Source organism: Coloeus monedula (assembly GCF_965178545.1).
Source record: "Coloeus monedula genome assembly, chromosome: 11".
NCBI lineage: Eukaryota > Metazoa > Chordata > Aves > Passeriformes > Corvidae > Coloeus > Coloeus monedula.
The window spans coordinates 20,578,354-20,593,701 of NC_138791.1; the positions used below are offsets into that span (position 1 = coordinate 20,578,354).

Genomic DNA, 15,348 nt, shown 5'->3' on the forward strand with positions numbered 1-15,348 from the left:
CTCTGCTGAGAGGAGGAAAAGCAGGGGCTGCTTTTTGGGGACAGAGCTGAATCGTGCCCAGGCTGTGTCTGTGGGACAGAGATGTCCATGCTCAGCAACCTCCACACTGTTTTTAAACAGAAAGAATAAAAAACAAGCCTACTTTTCCTTAAGTCTGGAGCCTCCATCCTCCAAAGGCTGAGGCAGGGTCTCCCTGGCTTTCAGCCAGCAGTGGCAGGTTTAGAGTTAACCTCACTTTACGCAGGATCCCAAATCCTGGTAAAACCAGAACACCAGGACAAGGGCAGTGATTAAAATGATTTGTGTGCTGTATTTGATTGCCTTGAAGGAAAGAATGATGGTTGGGCACATACAGAGTTGTCTTCAATTGATTCACAATTTTTATTTGGGTAACTCGAAGCCAATGAAAGGATTGTTCCTTTGGCTTGGACGTTGTAAAGGAACGTGGTGGAGAAATGCAGCTGGATACAGCGAAGCCAAAGCTCAGCTGAAGCCAAGTGCTTTGGCTGCTGCTGCAAGAAGTGCCATGAGTATGTGAATGTGTGTATTTATCAGAAATTGTTTTTTTCTACAGATCCCACAAATCAGTTATGCCTCAACTGCACCAGAGTTGAGCGATGACAGGCGCTATGATTTCTTCTCACGGGTGGTTCCTCCAGATTCCTTCCAAGCACAAGCAATGGTGGACATTGTGAAAGCTTTGGGATGGAATTATGTATCCACTTTGGCATCTGAAGGGAATTATGGAGAAAAAGGAGTCGAGTCCTTCATGCAAATTTCCAGAGAGGCAGGTAGGCAACGCCCGTCCTCCCTCCAGAAAGCGCTGCGGAAGTAATGAATGTCGTGTTGTACCAAATGTGATCGTGTTTTTCTAGAGCTGATATTTGATTCTAAAGTTGCTCCAGTTCTTTGCAATGCTCTGCAATGGCTCCTGGATACTGTCATTCCTAATTTGCTCATGGAGTTTCAGAGAGTGGGAACCCTCAGTGGTTTTTAGTCGTTTCTGGGGAAAATCAAAACCCTCGAGTCGTACCAAGCTCCTCCTGTTGCTCTGGCTCAGGTTTCCTTGTGCTGGCATGGGGAGGAGCCAGATTTGGAAAGTCTGAGCTTTTCTGTCTCCACAGCCTGGAATTCTGCTGTGACTGCTGGTTACAGACACTGACTTGTGTCACTGTTGGCGCTCAGCTTTCGGGTCCAGCCTCGTTTGTGTTGCTTTGCTTTGGCATTTCTCTGCCCAGTTCAGTGGAGGGAATTCAGAACCTTTCCCTTGGAGGCTCAGGGGTTGCTGGTGTGGATGTGGAGCCAGCAAGCCTGGTGGTGTGGGATGAGACACGCCAGACCTTGGGTGTGAGTCCTTGGCAAGCTGCTCTGCAATCCAGATTCATAAGGGTTTGGAAACTGAAATGTTTGAAGTTGATTCCTGTGCTGGGAAGGAAAAAGAAGCAACTGATGGAATTGGTTATTGGTGGTGAATGCGAGGGCTGTCTCCAGGAGGCTTTGGTGATAGAACCCATCGTCATGGGGCAAGGACAAGCTCTGCTGTGCTCCCCAAGTGGAACTCACAGATCTCCCACCCGGTACCTGCCTGGCATTGCCTTAAATAAAACCAGCACAATCCCCAGCTCACAGAACCGCGTGAATCCCAGCCAGGGTAGTGCAGGACGGGAGCAGGAGCTGCTCTGGAGCAGCCTCAGGGGTTCCCACAGCCATGGCTGGTGCAGAGCTCATCCCACAGCATCAGCTCTGTCTGCAGGGAGAGGCCCCAGCTGGGTCCCACACTGCCCCAGGGGCTGATGGATCCCTCCTGGCAGCATCTTCCAGGGAGCAAGCAGGGAAAGCGCCTGGGCTTAAAGGAAGGGGCTCTGGAGAGGGGGATCTGGAATTGTTTCCTTCTGTTGGTGTCACAGAAGGAACCCACATTTGCATAAATTTGTCTGTTCCTACGAATGCATATTTATGTGGTATTAAAGCAAAAGGGTTTGGATTTAATACAGCAGGAAGTGACAAGTGCCAGTGTTCATTAGAATTTAAAACTGACTTTATTTGCAAATATCCACTGTTGCAAAATCATGCCTGAAATGTGCTCCCCGTGTCAAGGACAGGCTCTGGCTGAAGAACAGGACCCCATTTTATAGACCTTGTGCAGAATTAGGTTTATTCTATGAGCTGTTCATGCAGTCAACACATAACTCAACATCCTTCAAAAAAAGCAAAGCACAAACCCAAAGCAGTGCCCTGCTCCCAGCAGCTCTGCATGCAGGGTGATGAAGGTTCTGCCTGGGGGATTAAGGCACTAACAGGGATAGTGCCTAAACTTCTTCCACAGACCCCGAGACGGGAATAATCCGATCCCGGGTGCTGCTGCTGCTTAGGGCTGTGCTCAGCTTCTTGTGTCACGCAGATAAAGCTCAGGTGAAGTTCTGATGGGATTTAACACCTGTCAGCAAGTTCCCCGGGGGTTTAAAACCCTGGGAAGTGCAAGAAGATCCTGTTGTCTGGAGGTTTAATGGAGCAGTGCTGCCTGGAGATGCAGATCCTGATCTTCCCTATGGGGGAGTGGCACCTTGTCCCCCAACTTTGGGTTGTAAGCTCATCTCCCAGTGGGCTAAAGCCTGTGGTGTTCATTGGGAGGAGCTGTGCCATTGCTTCTAAAACTCCCTGGCAGAAGTCTGGAGCCAGGGGGGGTCAGGCTCTGCACAGGGAACAGGATGAGAGGAAACGGCCCCAAGGTGCCCCAGGGGAGGGTCAGGTTGGATATTAGGGAAAACTCCGTCCAGAAAGCCCTGTCAGGCACTGCCCAGGGCAGTGTGGAGTCACCAGCCCTGGAAGGGCTCAGAAAAGGTTTGGCAGTGGCACTTGAGGAGCAGAGCTGGGAGAGGTGTGGGAGCAGAGTCCCTGTGTTGGCTCTCCCGGTGTGACCCCGTAGGACCAGGCAGATCTGCCAGAGCCGCAGCAGCGCCGGGGTGGAGGGAATTCAGCCCAAATCTGAGATGTCCCAGCAGGGAGCAGTGGTTGTCAGCTCCCAGAGAACTGTCTGGCGTCTCACAATCACTTTCCTTTGGCAGAAAGGAAGGTTTAGTCCGTAGGTACCAACACATTTCCTGGCTTTGGCCTCGAGTCTGTAGCAAGCGCATTATCCTAAAGTCAGTGTTTTATCCAAACTTGTTTCTGATCAGCCACGATCTTAGGAGATCTGAGGATTGGTAGAACGTGCTACCCCTGCTTAGTTTTCAAATATGCTTTGGCATATAAAGACTTTGCTTGATCCTCTGAGTTAATAATTCTTCACAAAGTGACTTTTATTATGAGCACTTCAAGCGAGTTTGAATATGTCATTGTGGCAGGAGATGAAGGTTTGAAACATGCTCTGCACTCTGTGGGATTAATAAATTAGGGGAATGGTCTAATTATGGGAAATCTAAAGGACAATTTCAGATTATTAATGAAACTACTGGATACTTGAATTTCAAAGATTAATTCATCTTTGATTTTTTTTAAAAGATTAATCTGTACCAGAAGGTTAATTGCTATCTGTAAGAAATATATATATTGAAGTCGTTAGCAAAAGACCACTTGAATGCCTCCTAACAGATAAATGAAAGATCTGGAGTGCATTTATTAATGTTCTGCTCTCCCCAAATGGCCCATTTTCGCAGCTGAGTTTGCTGGCTGCGTTGCTGGTGGGGTTTTGATGCTCTCTGACTCCTGGGCTGCAGCTCATGGGGGTGAGGAGGGGGCTGGAGCTGCAGGATGTGTGTCCCTCCTTCACCTCCCTCCTCTGCCTTTCCCAGCTCCCCATCCTGATCCCAGCACTGAGCCCAGGAGCTCAGCAGGGCCGGTGCAGAGCCGGGTTCTGTGTCTGCACAGGGCAGAGCTGTGGCTGTGTGCAGAGCAGGGTGGCCAGAAGGGAGAATCTTCATGGCCAAAGTGCAGCTGATGATGTTCTCAGCCATTGGGAGGGCTGGAGAGGGGTTCTGGGGAAACTTGCACCCTTCCCTGTGTGCTACAGACGTGGCAAAGGGGTTCCAGTCCTGTACCAGCATGCTGGTGTGAAGGACTCCAGTTCCTGCTGGGGGTTTGAGTGGCAGTGGTGTGGCTGTTAAAAGCCACCACACCCTGACACGGAATCACCTCTAAACCCCTTTTACATGGAAAGCACAACCCTTGCAGCAGCCTCCTGATCTTCTTTCCTCCTGCCTTCACTGCAGGCTTTTTGTAGATCTTGCTGTCTGTAATTCCTCAGTCTCCATGATCCCACAGACACCTCTTACGTAAGGTGGGAACATCTCTGTGCAGCAGGGCGGGAGCTGGACTTGCTCAGAAACAGAAACTCCAGCCCCCAGAGAGGGGACCCTTCACATGGCTCCCTGCCCACAGCAGGTGGAACAAGATTGTTTAAGGTCCCTTTCAACCCAAACAACTCTGATTTTCAATTCTTCCTGCCCTCATAAGCTGAATTTTTTCCCAGCGGTGTTCCTGAACAGCATTTTTCAATATAAACTTGAATTTCTTTACCTTGTTTTTCCCTTTAGCTTTGTATTTGCTACAAAGCCCCTGTGTATTCACAAAGGCACAAACCTGTGTGAGACACGTTGTCCTTGTGTCTGTCAAGTGAAACTGTGCTGGGGGGGTTTGGGATGGACATGAGGGAAAGGTTCTTCCCCCAGAGGGTGCTGGGCACTGCCCAGGCTCCCCGAGGCTACCAGAGCTCCAGGAGCGTTGGGACAGCGCTGCCAGGGATGCCCAGGGTGGGAGTGTTGGGGGGTCTGGGCAGGGCCAGGAGCTGGATTTTTATTCCTGTGGGTGCCTTCCAGCTCAGGACATTCCGTGATTCTGGGTCACTCCACTGGAACTATGAACCACTGCTTTGCACCGCATCACCATCTGTGCATTCAATGTCATTCTCTCCAAATCCACTGGTTTCTTTACAAATTAATGGCATGCAATTGAGTACTCACTACACAAGCTGTTTTCTGTGGATTTGTTATCTGTGGGAGACTGTTTTAAACCCTTTTACCCACCGAAAACTGTAAATGCAACAACTTTTCCTAGAGCCTTATACTTGTTTTCTCCACTGACTTGTGTTTCTCACAAGATCTGAATCTTTTGCTAGGGGTTTTGGGGATCTGAGTCATGTCCTGAGGCTCCCTGACCCCCTCAGTGGTATCAGAGTACCCTGCTCTCACTCAGCCCTTGCTGACGGAAGCTGACACTGATAAAAGCGCAGAGCTGCTCTGTCATCCCTCAGTGATTCACACAGCACTTTTGTAGGCTCCTGTAGGTCTGTTCAGCTGCCTGCTCTGATCCTGAATCTGCATTTTTGTAATAGAACTTAATTTTTATGCTGTCTGTTGGGAATTCCATTAGCACAAATTAGTGCTGGATAACATGAGAGGGTGAAATCACTGCTAGGAGGGAGTTGTACAACTGTCTGGGGTTGAGAGGAGACTGCTCTGTCTGCACATCTCAAATGCAGTGCTGATTCCTAGTGCCAAGTAGAAAATCCTGATTTATTTCCTTTTTGTCCTACGTTCTGATGCTAATGAAACCTCTCTGTTTTCTTCTGGATCCATTAAAGCCCTGCTGAATGGGTTTAGAGCACTCATTACAAGGAGCAGGCACTTTACTGCACGCCCCAAGGTTAAAAATGAGAAGGGAAGGTGACAGAAGTTGTGGGCAGAGACTGCTCCGGCTGTCCTCATAAACCCCAGAGTTTGTTCAGTGAAGCTTTGCTCAGGATGGGTGCTGCCCATCATCCAAGGCTGCCCCAGGTCCGTGTTGGCTGATCTCTGCTCCCCGTGGCAGCAAACAGAGCCCAGCTGGGAGCAGCCCCTGCTCAGCCATCCCTGGATGGGTCAGTGTCTGGGAGAGGATGGGGTGAGGTGTTTGTGCTGCCCAGCCCGAGGGAGCAGCGTTTGCAGGCTGAGCTCAGTGCATCTCCCTCTGCAGCCCCTCAGGCAGGGCAAGCACACAAATCTGCCTGTAAACTCGGGTTTGAAGTGCAGCCTAGGAAAACCAGACCTGTGGGCATGGGGGGCAGCATGTCTGGGCGCTGGGGCATTCATGGAGTTTGAGAGTGTAGAGGATGGGGGAGGTTTCCCAGGGAATTCCTGGCCCTGCAGACCCCTCCTGGGGGGCTCAGTGTTGGCAGGAGGGGCTGCAGGGCAGGGCTGTCCCTCTGTCTTTGGCTGTGTTCAGTGATTCTGCTTTGATGGGCATAGCCTTTATTCAACACTCTTTGGAGCCTGTTTTCTGGATCAAATACAGCAAAAACAAATGTATAAACCACTCATAAAATCAAGTAGTTTATATCCAAGCACTTCAAGTGTTTTCCATTTTTCTTTCCACTTTTCCCAAGTACTCAGGCATGTGTCCTTTCAGTGTGCAGTGATGTTAAATAACAACATTATGAAATCTATTGTTCTCCTTCCTATTGTCGAATAACAAATGTTCTGTCATTTCAGAAAAAACAAACAGGAAGAATTGCTGTCTGAGGTAGCACTGACTTGTGTGATGTGCTGCAGTCTGGCAGGGTTAATGAGATTTCCTATTAATTGTAGCTTAGCTGGGAGAAGATGCCCTGGCCTTTATCTGGGTGGTTGGGGTTGCATTGAGAGTTGAGGTACTTCTGAGAGTGGGAAAAAAAATCTGTCCCTGTGAGTGGTCAGTGCGGCTGTGGCTCTTTTGGTAGCTTGTGAGCAGTGATGCTGTGCAGAGGGGATGGGTGAGGTCCTTAAGGTGCTGACCTGGACTTTAAAACTCCTTTTGTGCCTGGCTGAGGTGTTGCAACCCCCACGAGGCACCAGCCTGTGTTTTTAGATCACCAAAACATTGTGGCTGCAATCTTCACCTCTTCAGCGAGGCCTCTCCCACCTAAGCCATAACAGATGTCCTGAGCTGGCTGGCGCTGTTCCCTGCTCAGTAAAGAGGAGTGATGAGCTCTCAGCTGCCCTTTGGAAGCATCCATTTCTCTCTTGACTACACAGGCAGTGTTGGCACCAAATATAAGCGCATCGTTAAAGAGCTTGAATTAAAAAAACATCCAATCATTGGTATCTAGTGATAGATGTATTTTCTTATCTCTTGCCATCACTGGGAGATAAGTACTTGGTGTGGATTTACAGGGTCCTTGTGATCCTGCTCAGGTGAGCAGGGAGGCTGATGGGCACTGGCAATGAGGGGCTGGATGTGCCCCTGCTGGGGCCTCTGCCCGTGTTGTCATTCTGTGAGGGAACCTCAGCAATCCCTCCTTCTCCATCACACTCATGAAAAATCAATCAAATAGAGCTGTGGAGAAGGAAAGCAGGTACGGATCTGATGGGATGATTGCCTTTGTGGCTGTTCCGTGGAATGTGAGAGCAGTTCATCCCAATCCGCGCAGAAATCGGAATGTCCTCCGGAATGAGCTCACCCAGCTGTTTCTTGGGGAGTTACTGGAGAGCTGTAACAGGCTGCTGTTCCCTCAGACCATCAGGCACTTTAATGATAAATATCTGCCTTTTTATGGCGCTTATTGACCATGTGGAGATTGCATCTCAAGGACAGAATAAAATTGAAATAGGCAATTCCTGCTGCTGAACAAATAACTGCCAGCGTCCTTTCAGAACTTACGCCGGCTTTAATAGAACATCGCTGGCGTGGCTGTGTGAGTGTTGTGTGGATCAGCTGCAGAGAGGGGATCTGTTAAGTCCTTCTTAATACAAGGTTGGTCCTTGGTTTCCCCCAGTAAAGCTGGACACCCCCAGGAGCGCTCCTGCTTTTGGCCACGCACACCCCGCGGGGTGCAGAAGGGAAGCTGTTGGTTTGCTGCGGGCTCAGGAGGTTCTTCATTCCCATCCAGGTGTTTCCATTTGTTCTTTGGCAGCATTTCTGCACCTCAAGGGCAATGGTTCCTCCTGGTAAGGACGGGAGCAGTGGTGTTTGTTCTGCAGCCAAGTGCTGCTGGGGAGGATGGAAATTGGGGGAAAAAGGTGGAGATATTGAGGAAATGGACACAAAGGTTGTTATTGTGCATTAGGAAGCTTGAGGAGAAGATCCCTGTGAAGTGCAGAGACTGCTGTGTTGGGGAAGAGAGGGGGGAAAGGAGAGAGTTTGGGGTTAGAGAACAATAAAAGGAACGAGTCTGTGGAAAGAGCAAGGGAAGAATGAGGCTGAGGAGAGGGAGGGATGGAAAGCTATAGAACAAAGGTGGATAGAAGTGGCTGGGGTTGCAAAGACTGAGCCATGGCAGGGAAAGAATATCCATGAGTAAAGAAGATTTGCCATAGAGAGCAGGCTGGAAAATCACATTTGTTTCATCCAAAAAAACCTGATTTCAGGGGCAGAATTGACTTTGATTGTGTGAAAACCTAAAACTTCTGGAAGATGAGACAGGAATCCTTCCCAAAGTCTCTCTTTTGTGCCGAGGGCAGGGAAACCAGGCTTCCTAGAGGTTTGCCTCTGGGTGCCTTTGCTCTTCAGCTGGCTCTTCCCTGCCTCCCAGCCTGCCTGGAGGGACACGTGGAGCCTGTGAATCCTGAGAATCCTGGCTCCCAGCTCGCCTCCGGCGCCTGTCCCCGTGCACGCTGCAGAGCAGCTTGCCAGCTTTCCTGGAGGAATCCAATGGATTTCCTAAGAACCTGCTGCAGAGGAAGCCCCTGCTGTCACTTTGACTTTCCCCTCAGAAAACAGAAATATTGTGATTACGCTGAGGTCTTCCCATGGGATGTGTCTGTTGTGCGAAGCAGGATGAATTTGTTGGGACTTCGCTTGGGACCAGCTCTAAATGTGCCTGTGCATCTGAAGGGGAATAGATAATGGGATGCAGTAAGTTATTCCAGTTTCTGTCACTGAAACCCTGTGTCCCAGGAGGAAACACAAAGTATTGCCTCAGCTTGTACCCTCCATACTTCACAGTGGCTCTTCCCTTTGTGCTGAAGCAGGGAACAGCTCTCCCAGCCACGGGGGAGTAGCAGCACATAAATAATTCGGAGATGCCTCTTCCATCACATCCTCCCCTGCCTCCTTCATTCCTCACCCTTCCTCAGACAGCTGAGGATGACAAACACCCTGAACCCTCCACTTCCTTGCTCTTGGAAGATGGTTTTCATGCACTCCTAGTGATCCTCTGGGCAGCCAGAAGCACTCCCTGGTGTGTTCCCAAAGGTGTCTGAGCCTTCCTTGGGTAGGGAGGAAGGTTCAGTGTGAGGAGAAAATCCCGTCTGTTCCCACTGTGCAGAGTCCTGGTGGGTAGGGAATGTGGATCAGTGGAGTTTTTAGCCTTCCCTACATGTTCTGAGGGAAGTTATCTGTCAAGGTGGTGTTTGAAATTCTATTTGCTGGGCTCTATCCGAGGAGATACCTGAGCTGGAAACACGAGCTGCACTATGGCATTTTAAGTGGTTTATTCCCAGAGCCAGGATGTTGGGAAGATTTACAGGATTGCAGGCTGGGCTTCAGTGTTCCAAGATTTACGTATTTTCAGTCTCAAAGGAATCTTGTGGTGGAGAATTTCAGCATTATTTAATGTGTTCCCAATGTCCCTTGTTTGAGACCAAACCTGAGGGGTGCTGGCAGAGTCCTCCCTCTCCTCAGGCAGGGACCTTGTGTAGGGTGATGGGGAATCATGGGGCTGTCAGGAGTCCATATTCAGAGCATTTCTGGCTGTAAATACCAAAAAGTGGGTTAAAAAGCTAATTATTTGGCTATGATCAGAAAGAGTCTTTGCATGTGTTTCATTGTGTGAACACAAAGATGGAACAGGTGGATTTTGGGCAATGGAAATGCAGCTCAGGCATTTGGGCTCCAGTACCCCAGCGTGTCCTGGTGCTGCTGCTGCTGGGTGACCTGGGGCTCTGGGCACCAGCACATCCTGCAGGTGACCCTCCTCTGGGACAGGGGAAAGTGGCTTCCCAGGAAAAACAAAGCAGAAATGTTTTAGAGAGCTGCCTTACAATGGAAGATTCATCGTGGAAAGGGCTTTCTCAGTCTGCGAGGGGCTATCTCAGGCTGTGATCACAGAAATTCTCTTTAAGCATTGATTAAAGATACCCTGTAATTTAATTCCCTGGGTGTATTTTGTTGCTCCCCTTAATTCACTAATCCACAATGTCTAATCAACCCTTTCCTTGTCCCTCAGTTTATATCTGTATTTTGTTCCTTTTCCAGCCTAATGCTTTTTCCTCAGATGATTTGGTTCTGTGTCCCTTCTGTTTCCTCACAAGTGTCCCCTGTGCTGTCCTTTGGTCCCACGCCTGTCCTGCTTGCTTGGAGCAGGCAGGGACAAACCCAGTTATTCTCCAGACATGGCTGTTCTCAGTTTTCATTATTTATAAAGACTTGGCTTCCTCCAGACAAAGGCCCTGTTGAGCTGTGCTGGTCAGAGCTTTCCAGGAGAGCTGTGCTCCTGTTGACTTCGGTAGCAGCAGCTCAGGGCCTTGAGCTGATGGAGCTTGCAGTGCACTGAGCCCAAATATAGCAGCTTTTCTGCTTAAAATCTGAGGGATTTCACATAAATGCTCATGTTTTAAGAAGAGCAGGGTGCAGATGTAGAGCAGCAGGGAGCTTTTTTTGACAGCTCTTCATTGACGTTTCATTGCTGTTTATATATTTCTTTTAAAGCCAATTTTATACCCAGGCAAAAGCAAGTCTAGACAGATTGTCTAAAAACTTTTATTGGCTAATTAAGATTATACTGCTGGTATATCACTGCTGGATAGCACGGACTCTGCCTAAGGAATGGCCTTTATTTCTTGCAGCAGGTGCCTTTTGCCAAGTTTCCTGTTATTCCTTGGGAGGGCTTTTTTCATATCTGTTCAATGTCAAAAGCAAATGCCTCTTGAAGTCTCATGTTTGGACATCTGAGCCTGGATAAAGGAACTGGAGCACCTTGATTTTTTTCCAGAGTACCGAGCATTTGTGGCTTCTGTTCAAGTGGATTGGAGCTGCAGCTGCTCTGTGCACAGAAATCAATCCAGCCTTACAGAGCTGTGTCTCAGTGCTGTGGCCTCAGCATCTGTGGGAGGTGGGAGGGGGTGGCCCTGGGCCAGCAGCTCTGGTGCCGTCCTGCAGTGACCTGGGGCCGTGTGTGGTCAGAGGCAGAGCCCCAGGAGGGGCTCCCAGGGTGATGCTCTTTGCTGTGTGAGGAGCTCGTGCATGGCCTGGGCTGGCTGGGTTATCCAAACCCAGCATTTATTTGGAGTTTGGGGTGAGGCAAGTGGCTTTGGACACTTGGGTGTCAAAAGTGGTTCTATTTGCAGCTCATCAGAAAGGTTTGGGCTGGAAGGGACCTTAAAGCCCATCCAGGGACACCTCCCACTGTCCCAGGCTGCTCCAAGCCCCAGTGTCCAGCCTGGCCTTGGACGCTGCCAGGGATCCAGGGGCAGCCCCAGCTGCTCTGGGCACCCTGTGCCAGGGCCAGCTCAAACTGTGTGATAAGAACAGTGTCCTGCTTACCCCAAGCCAGGATGAATTTGAGCTTGGATATTCTCATCCTGGAATTTTTGCCTCTTAATAATCCCTGTACCAGTCCATTCCTGATGATGTTTGTTCTCAGGAAAGCCCAGCTCCTTCAGTACAGCCAGAACTGACCTCAGACCTCCAGCTGCTGTAATCAAAGAACTTTTATTTATTAACATCAGGAGGGAAGGCAGGGAGGCAGCCTCACCAAATCAGAGCCAAAGTCTGTAGGGCCCAAACTGTTCCTTGGAACAAACACTTCCTTTGGAGAAACCTCTGCAGGAGTTCTGAGGAAGCCCAGCCCCTCTCCAGTTCCTTCACACACAGCTGCCCTGCAGTGCCCCTGCTCTGTAGGATGCACTAAAAAAGCAATTAGCACTTTTGAGGGATTTGCAAAATGTTCTTAGTCTCGTGCCTCTGGAGGCTCTGGCCGGTAATGCTGCTGTGCACAGGGTTCTTTGATGCAGTGTTTTCCCTCAGACTTTTCCAAGAACAAATGCAAGAGTTGGGGTTTCAGTGCAGTCAATCCAGCAAATTACAGCCCTGCTTCCTGAGAACTTCCCAACTCATTAAAAGCACCATCTCTTTCTAAAGCCTCATTGTGTTCTCTCCCTGCTTCCCTCCCCTTCCTTCCCCGGTGTTACTGCCTCTGAGATCCTGAGGGAAGGGCAGCAGGAGCTGTGCTGTCCAAGGAACCCCTTAATTTAACTTGAGAACAGACACACCTTGGCCATCTTAATAATTCCCTCAGATTTCCCAGGTGCCCCTGGATCCCTGGCAGTGCCCAAGGCCAGGCTGGACATTGGGGCTTGGAGCAGCCTGGGACAGTGGAGGGTGTCCCTGCCCATGGCAGGGGTGGCACTGGATGGGCTTTGAGGTCCCTCCCAACCCAAACCATTCTGGGATTTCACTGGGAAACAGCGAAAATCACTGGCACTCCAGGACTTAGAAAAATACCACAAAAGCCCCAATAAAACAAAACCCAGTTGCTTGCAGGAATATTTATGGCTGGCATAGGGAACCTGTGGGCAGAAATTGCCACCTCCTGCATGACGAAGGCCAGCATGGCCTGGCAGGGTGGCACTGACACCTCCCTCCAGAGCCTCAGACCTGGATTTGCCACTTTATTGCTGCTGAGGGGGCAGCCCTGGATGCTGAAGGAGATTCTGTGTCAGTGACCAGGAGCAGAGCATGTCTCTGAGAAATGCAATGACTGAATCCAGAGATTATCATCTTCCCAATGCTTGGTGGAATGTATTTGATTATATTTTATTAATCTCTGATTTCTGAGTGTTCCCAGGCTCTGCAATGAGCACAGAGCTGCATCCACGGTCACATAGCCAGCGTTTCCCTGATTTCAGCCGTGTTGCACATCAGCAGTGAGATAACATCGTGTTTGCAGTTGCTGTTTGATTTCCTCAGAAATCTCAACAACCTCCCCAGCATGAAAAGTAAAGCACTTTCTTTTTATCGTTCTTCAGATTCAAGCAGGTTCTCAAAGCAAAACCTGTGCAGTTTTGTCAGCTTCAGAAGGCCTTTCTCCGAGCAGAATGCTATTGATTAAACTCTAACGACATCTCTTACTTACAAAGGAGCCAAGAATCATAAACATCAAAGATAGCAAAGATATAATTTGGATGTCATTAGTGCTTAAGCTGCTTTTCTCTTCAGTAGGTGAATGTGCACAGGTGTATTAGCAGCTGGCTATGAATGCACGATTTTGTCTGTATCAACAAATGGGTGGAATTATCTGGTACTGAGAGCTGATGTGCAGATCTGTCCTCTGCTCATCCGAGCAGTTGTGTCAGGAATCGATCTCAGCCACGAGGAGCTCTCTCTTTCTCTGCTCTAACCATCCAATCCATGGATATCGTGTTGCTTGTGATGGCAAATCCATGTGTGAAAAATCCTTCCCAGCTCAGCTCTCAATTCCAGTGTCAACAGTGGGCTGAGTCCAGGGGCTGCACGCTGGGGACTGAACTGTCCGAGGCCAGGGAGCTGCCTAGGGGGCCCCAGCACAGATTTGGGGCTGCCTGGGGTCTCTCAAAACCAATTTTGGGCTGCCTGGGGTCCCTCCACACAGATTTGGAGGCTACCTGGGGGCCCCCAATGTGGATTTGGGGCTCTCTGGGGCCCCCCACACAGATTTGGGGCTGCCTGGGCACCACCAGCTTTAAATCCCTGCTCTCCCCTCCTGCTGCCCCAGAAGGTCAGGGACTGGCTTAGTGGTATTGGCCATGGGCTTCAGAGTCTCTTTAAGGGATTTGTGTCCAATCTCTGTTTTAAGCAGGAAGCAGGAAATTATCCAGGTTTGAGGCCTCTCTGCCCCAGCAGGAATGCCGCCTGTGGGAAGCAGTGACGTTATCCCATGCTCCAGGAGCATCTCTGGTGTGTGATTTGTGGTGGATGTGGCTCAGTGCTCCTGCAGGAGACCCTGAAGGGTGTTTGTGTGGGACAGCTGAGGTTCACACATCATGCAGTTCTCAGTCTGGGTGTGGAAAAAGGAAAATATCCTGCTTTTTCATAGGAATGTTTGTGAGTGAAGCATCAAGGTAAACATGTATGAGCTGTCTGGAGGTGTGCTTGCCATGGTGCAGTTTCCTTGTGTGCTGGGTTACATGGAAGAGCAGTGCTGGGGAATCAGTCGAGCAAAAGTGAGTGACAGCTCCAAATATGCAAAAAAAAGTCATATCAGGAAAACCAAAGATTTGCAGACAGGATCAGAAAAGTGCAGAATTTGAAATAGTCAAGGCAAAGTGTATGACAATGACACAATGAGACAAAGAGTCACATTATTTTAACTAAGAGCCAGATTTAGAACAGCCTGGGAGAATGTTTTCTGGGGAGCTGAGTCTGCCTAAGTGAGAAAAATGAATTACCCTCTCAATTTCTGCTCTTCATGATTCAGTCAGTGTATGGACTTGAAAATGGTTTCAGAACAAAGATCAGCCCTGTCATTCCATCAGTATGACTTACTGGAAGTGCTGGACGCTGGGGCTGGGCATGGAAAGGTTTCCAGGCTAAATTAATTAGGGGAAAAGCCTGGAGAGTACTTGGCAGAAAGAGCTGCTGGCTGTGTTCAGTGGCACTGTGGCACAGGGGGCAGGGTGCAGCTGTCAGAGGGTCTGTGACAGCCCCCAGGCCTGGGAATAACCTCTGATTGCATAAAGACACGTCTGTGAGTGAAGGGTGCCCTGGCTCTCTGAAATCAGGGGGTTTATTGGAACTTGCAGCACTGACAGCAGGCAGGGAAGGTGGGCTGTGCAGGGGGGGATGCTCGGGGCGGGGAGTGGGAATTCTGCTCCCTGTGGCACTGCCAGGCCGGGTGTTTGTGTCCAGGCTCAGGTCTGGGTGTCCCTTAGGAGATGCCCCTCTGGGCTCTGAGTCCTGGGGGCTCCTGGGGAGTTACTTGGAAATGGCTCTTACAAACCTGGCGTGGAAATCCAACCCAGTGCCTCCTCCATGTGGTCCGGGGCATTTCCTCTCCTGTTCAGGGCACTGCTCCAGCTCTTGGAGCCGTGTGAGAGGTTTCTAATCCTGTTGTAGGAGAATGGGGAAAGTTTTCTTGGTGAGTCTTTAAACATCCTTATCAAGTGTAAATGTCTCATTGCTTTGGCAGCTGATGTTTTCCTTGGAAAATTAATTCTCCTCTAAAAATGACACACTTGAACTGAGAGAAGCCATTGGATTCTATCCATTCGTTCTCTCAGCTTCCAGCCCCAAATCCAACTTGTTTAAAGGTCATCAGTTCAGGTATTATTCATTGCTCATTTCCATAGTGTTCAGATATTGTTCCATTCTCCTTTGCACTGATGCAAGCATTTGAGGATTCCTGTTTTCTCCGAAGACAAAACAAGGAAATGCACTGGCAGCAAAATGGAACTTGGTCAGGAGGACACAGGAACAGGAGCA

The 15,348-nt window shown here is 49.5% G+C and overlaps 1 protein-coding gene across 1 annotated transcript in view; it reads left to right on the forward strand.

Annotated features, from left to right (window-relative positions):
- Positions 1–15,348, forward strand: part of GRM7 (glutamate metabotropic receptor 7) — a gene marked incomplete at both ends in the record, with an annotated part of 190,457 nt that overhangs the window by 78,539 nt on the left and 96,570 nt on the right. Inside the window, one exon of the mRNA XM_082289014.1 lies at positions 575–791. Within this exon, the coding sequence (XP_082145140.1) occupies positions 575–791 (217 nt within the window). The remainder of the gene's footprint in view (positions 1–574; positions 792–15,348) is intronic.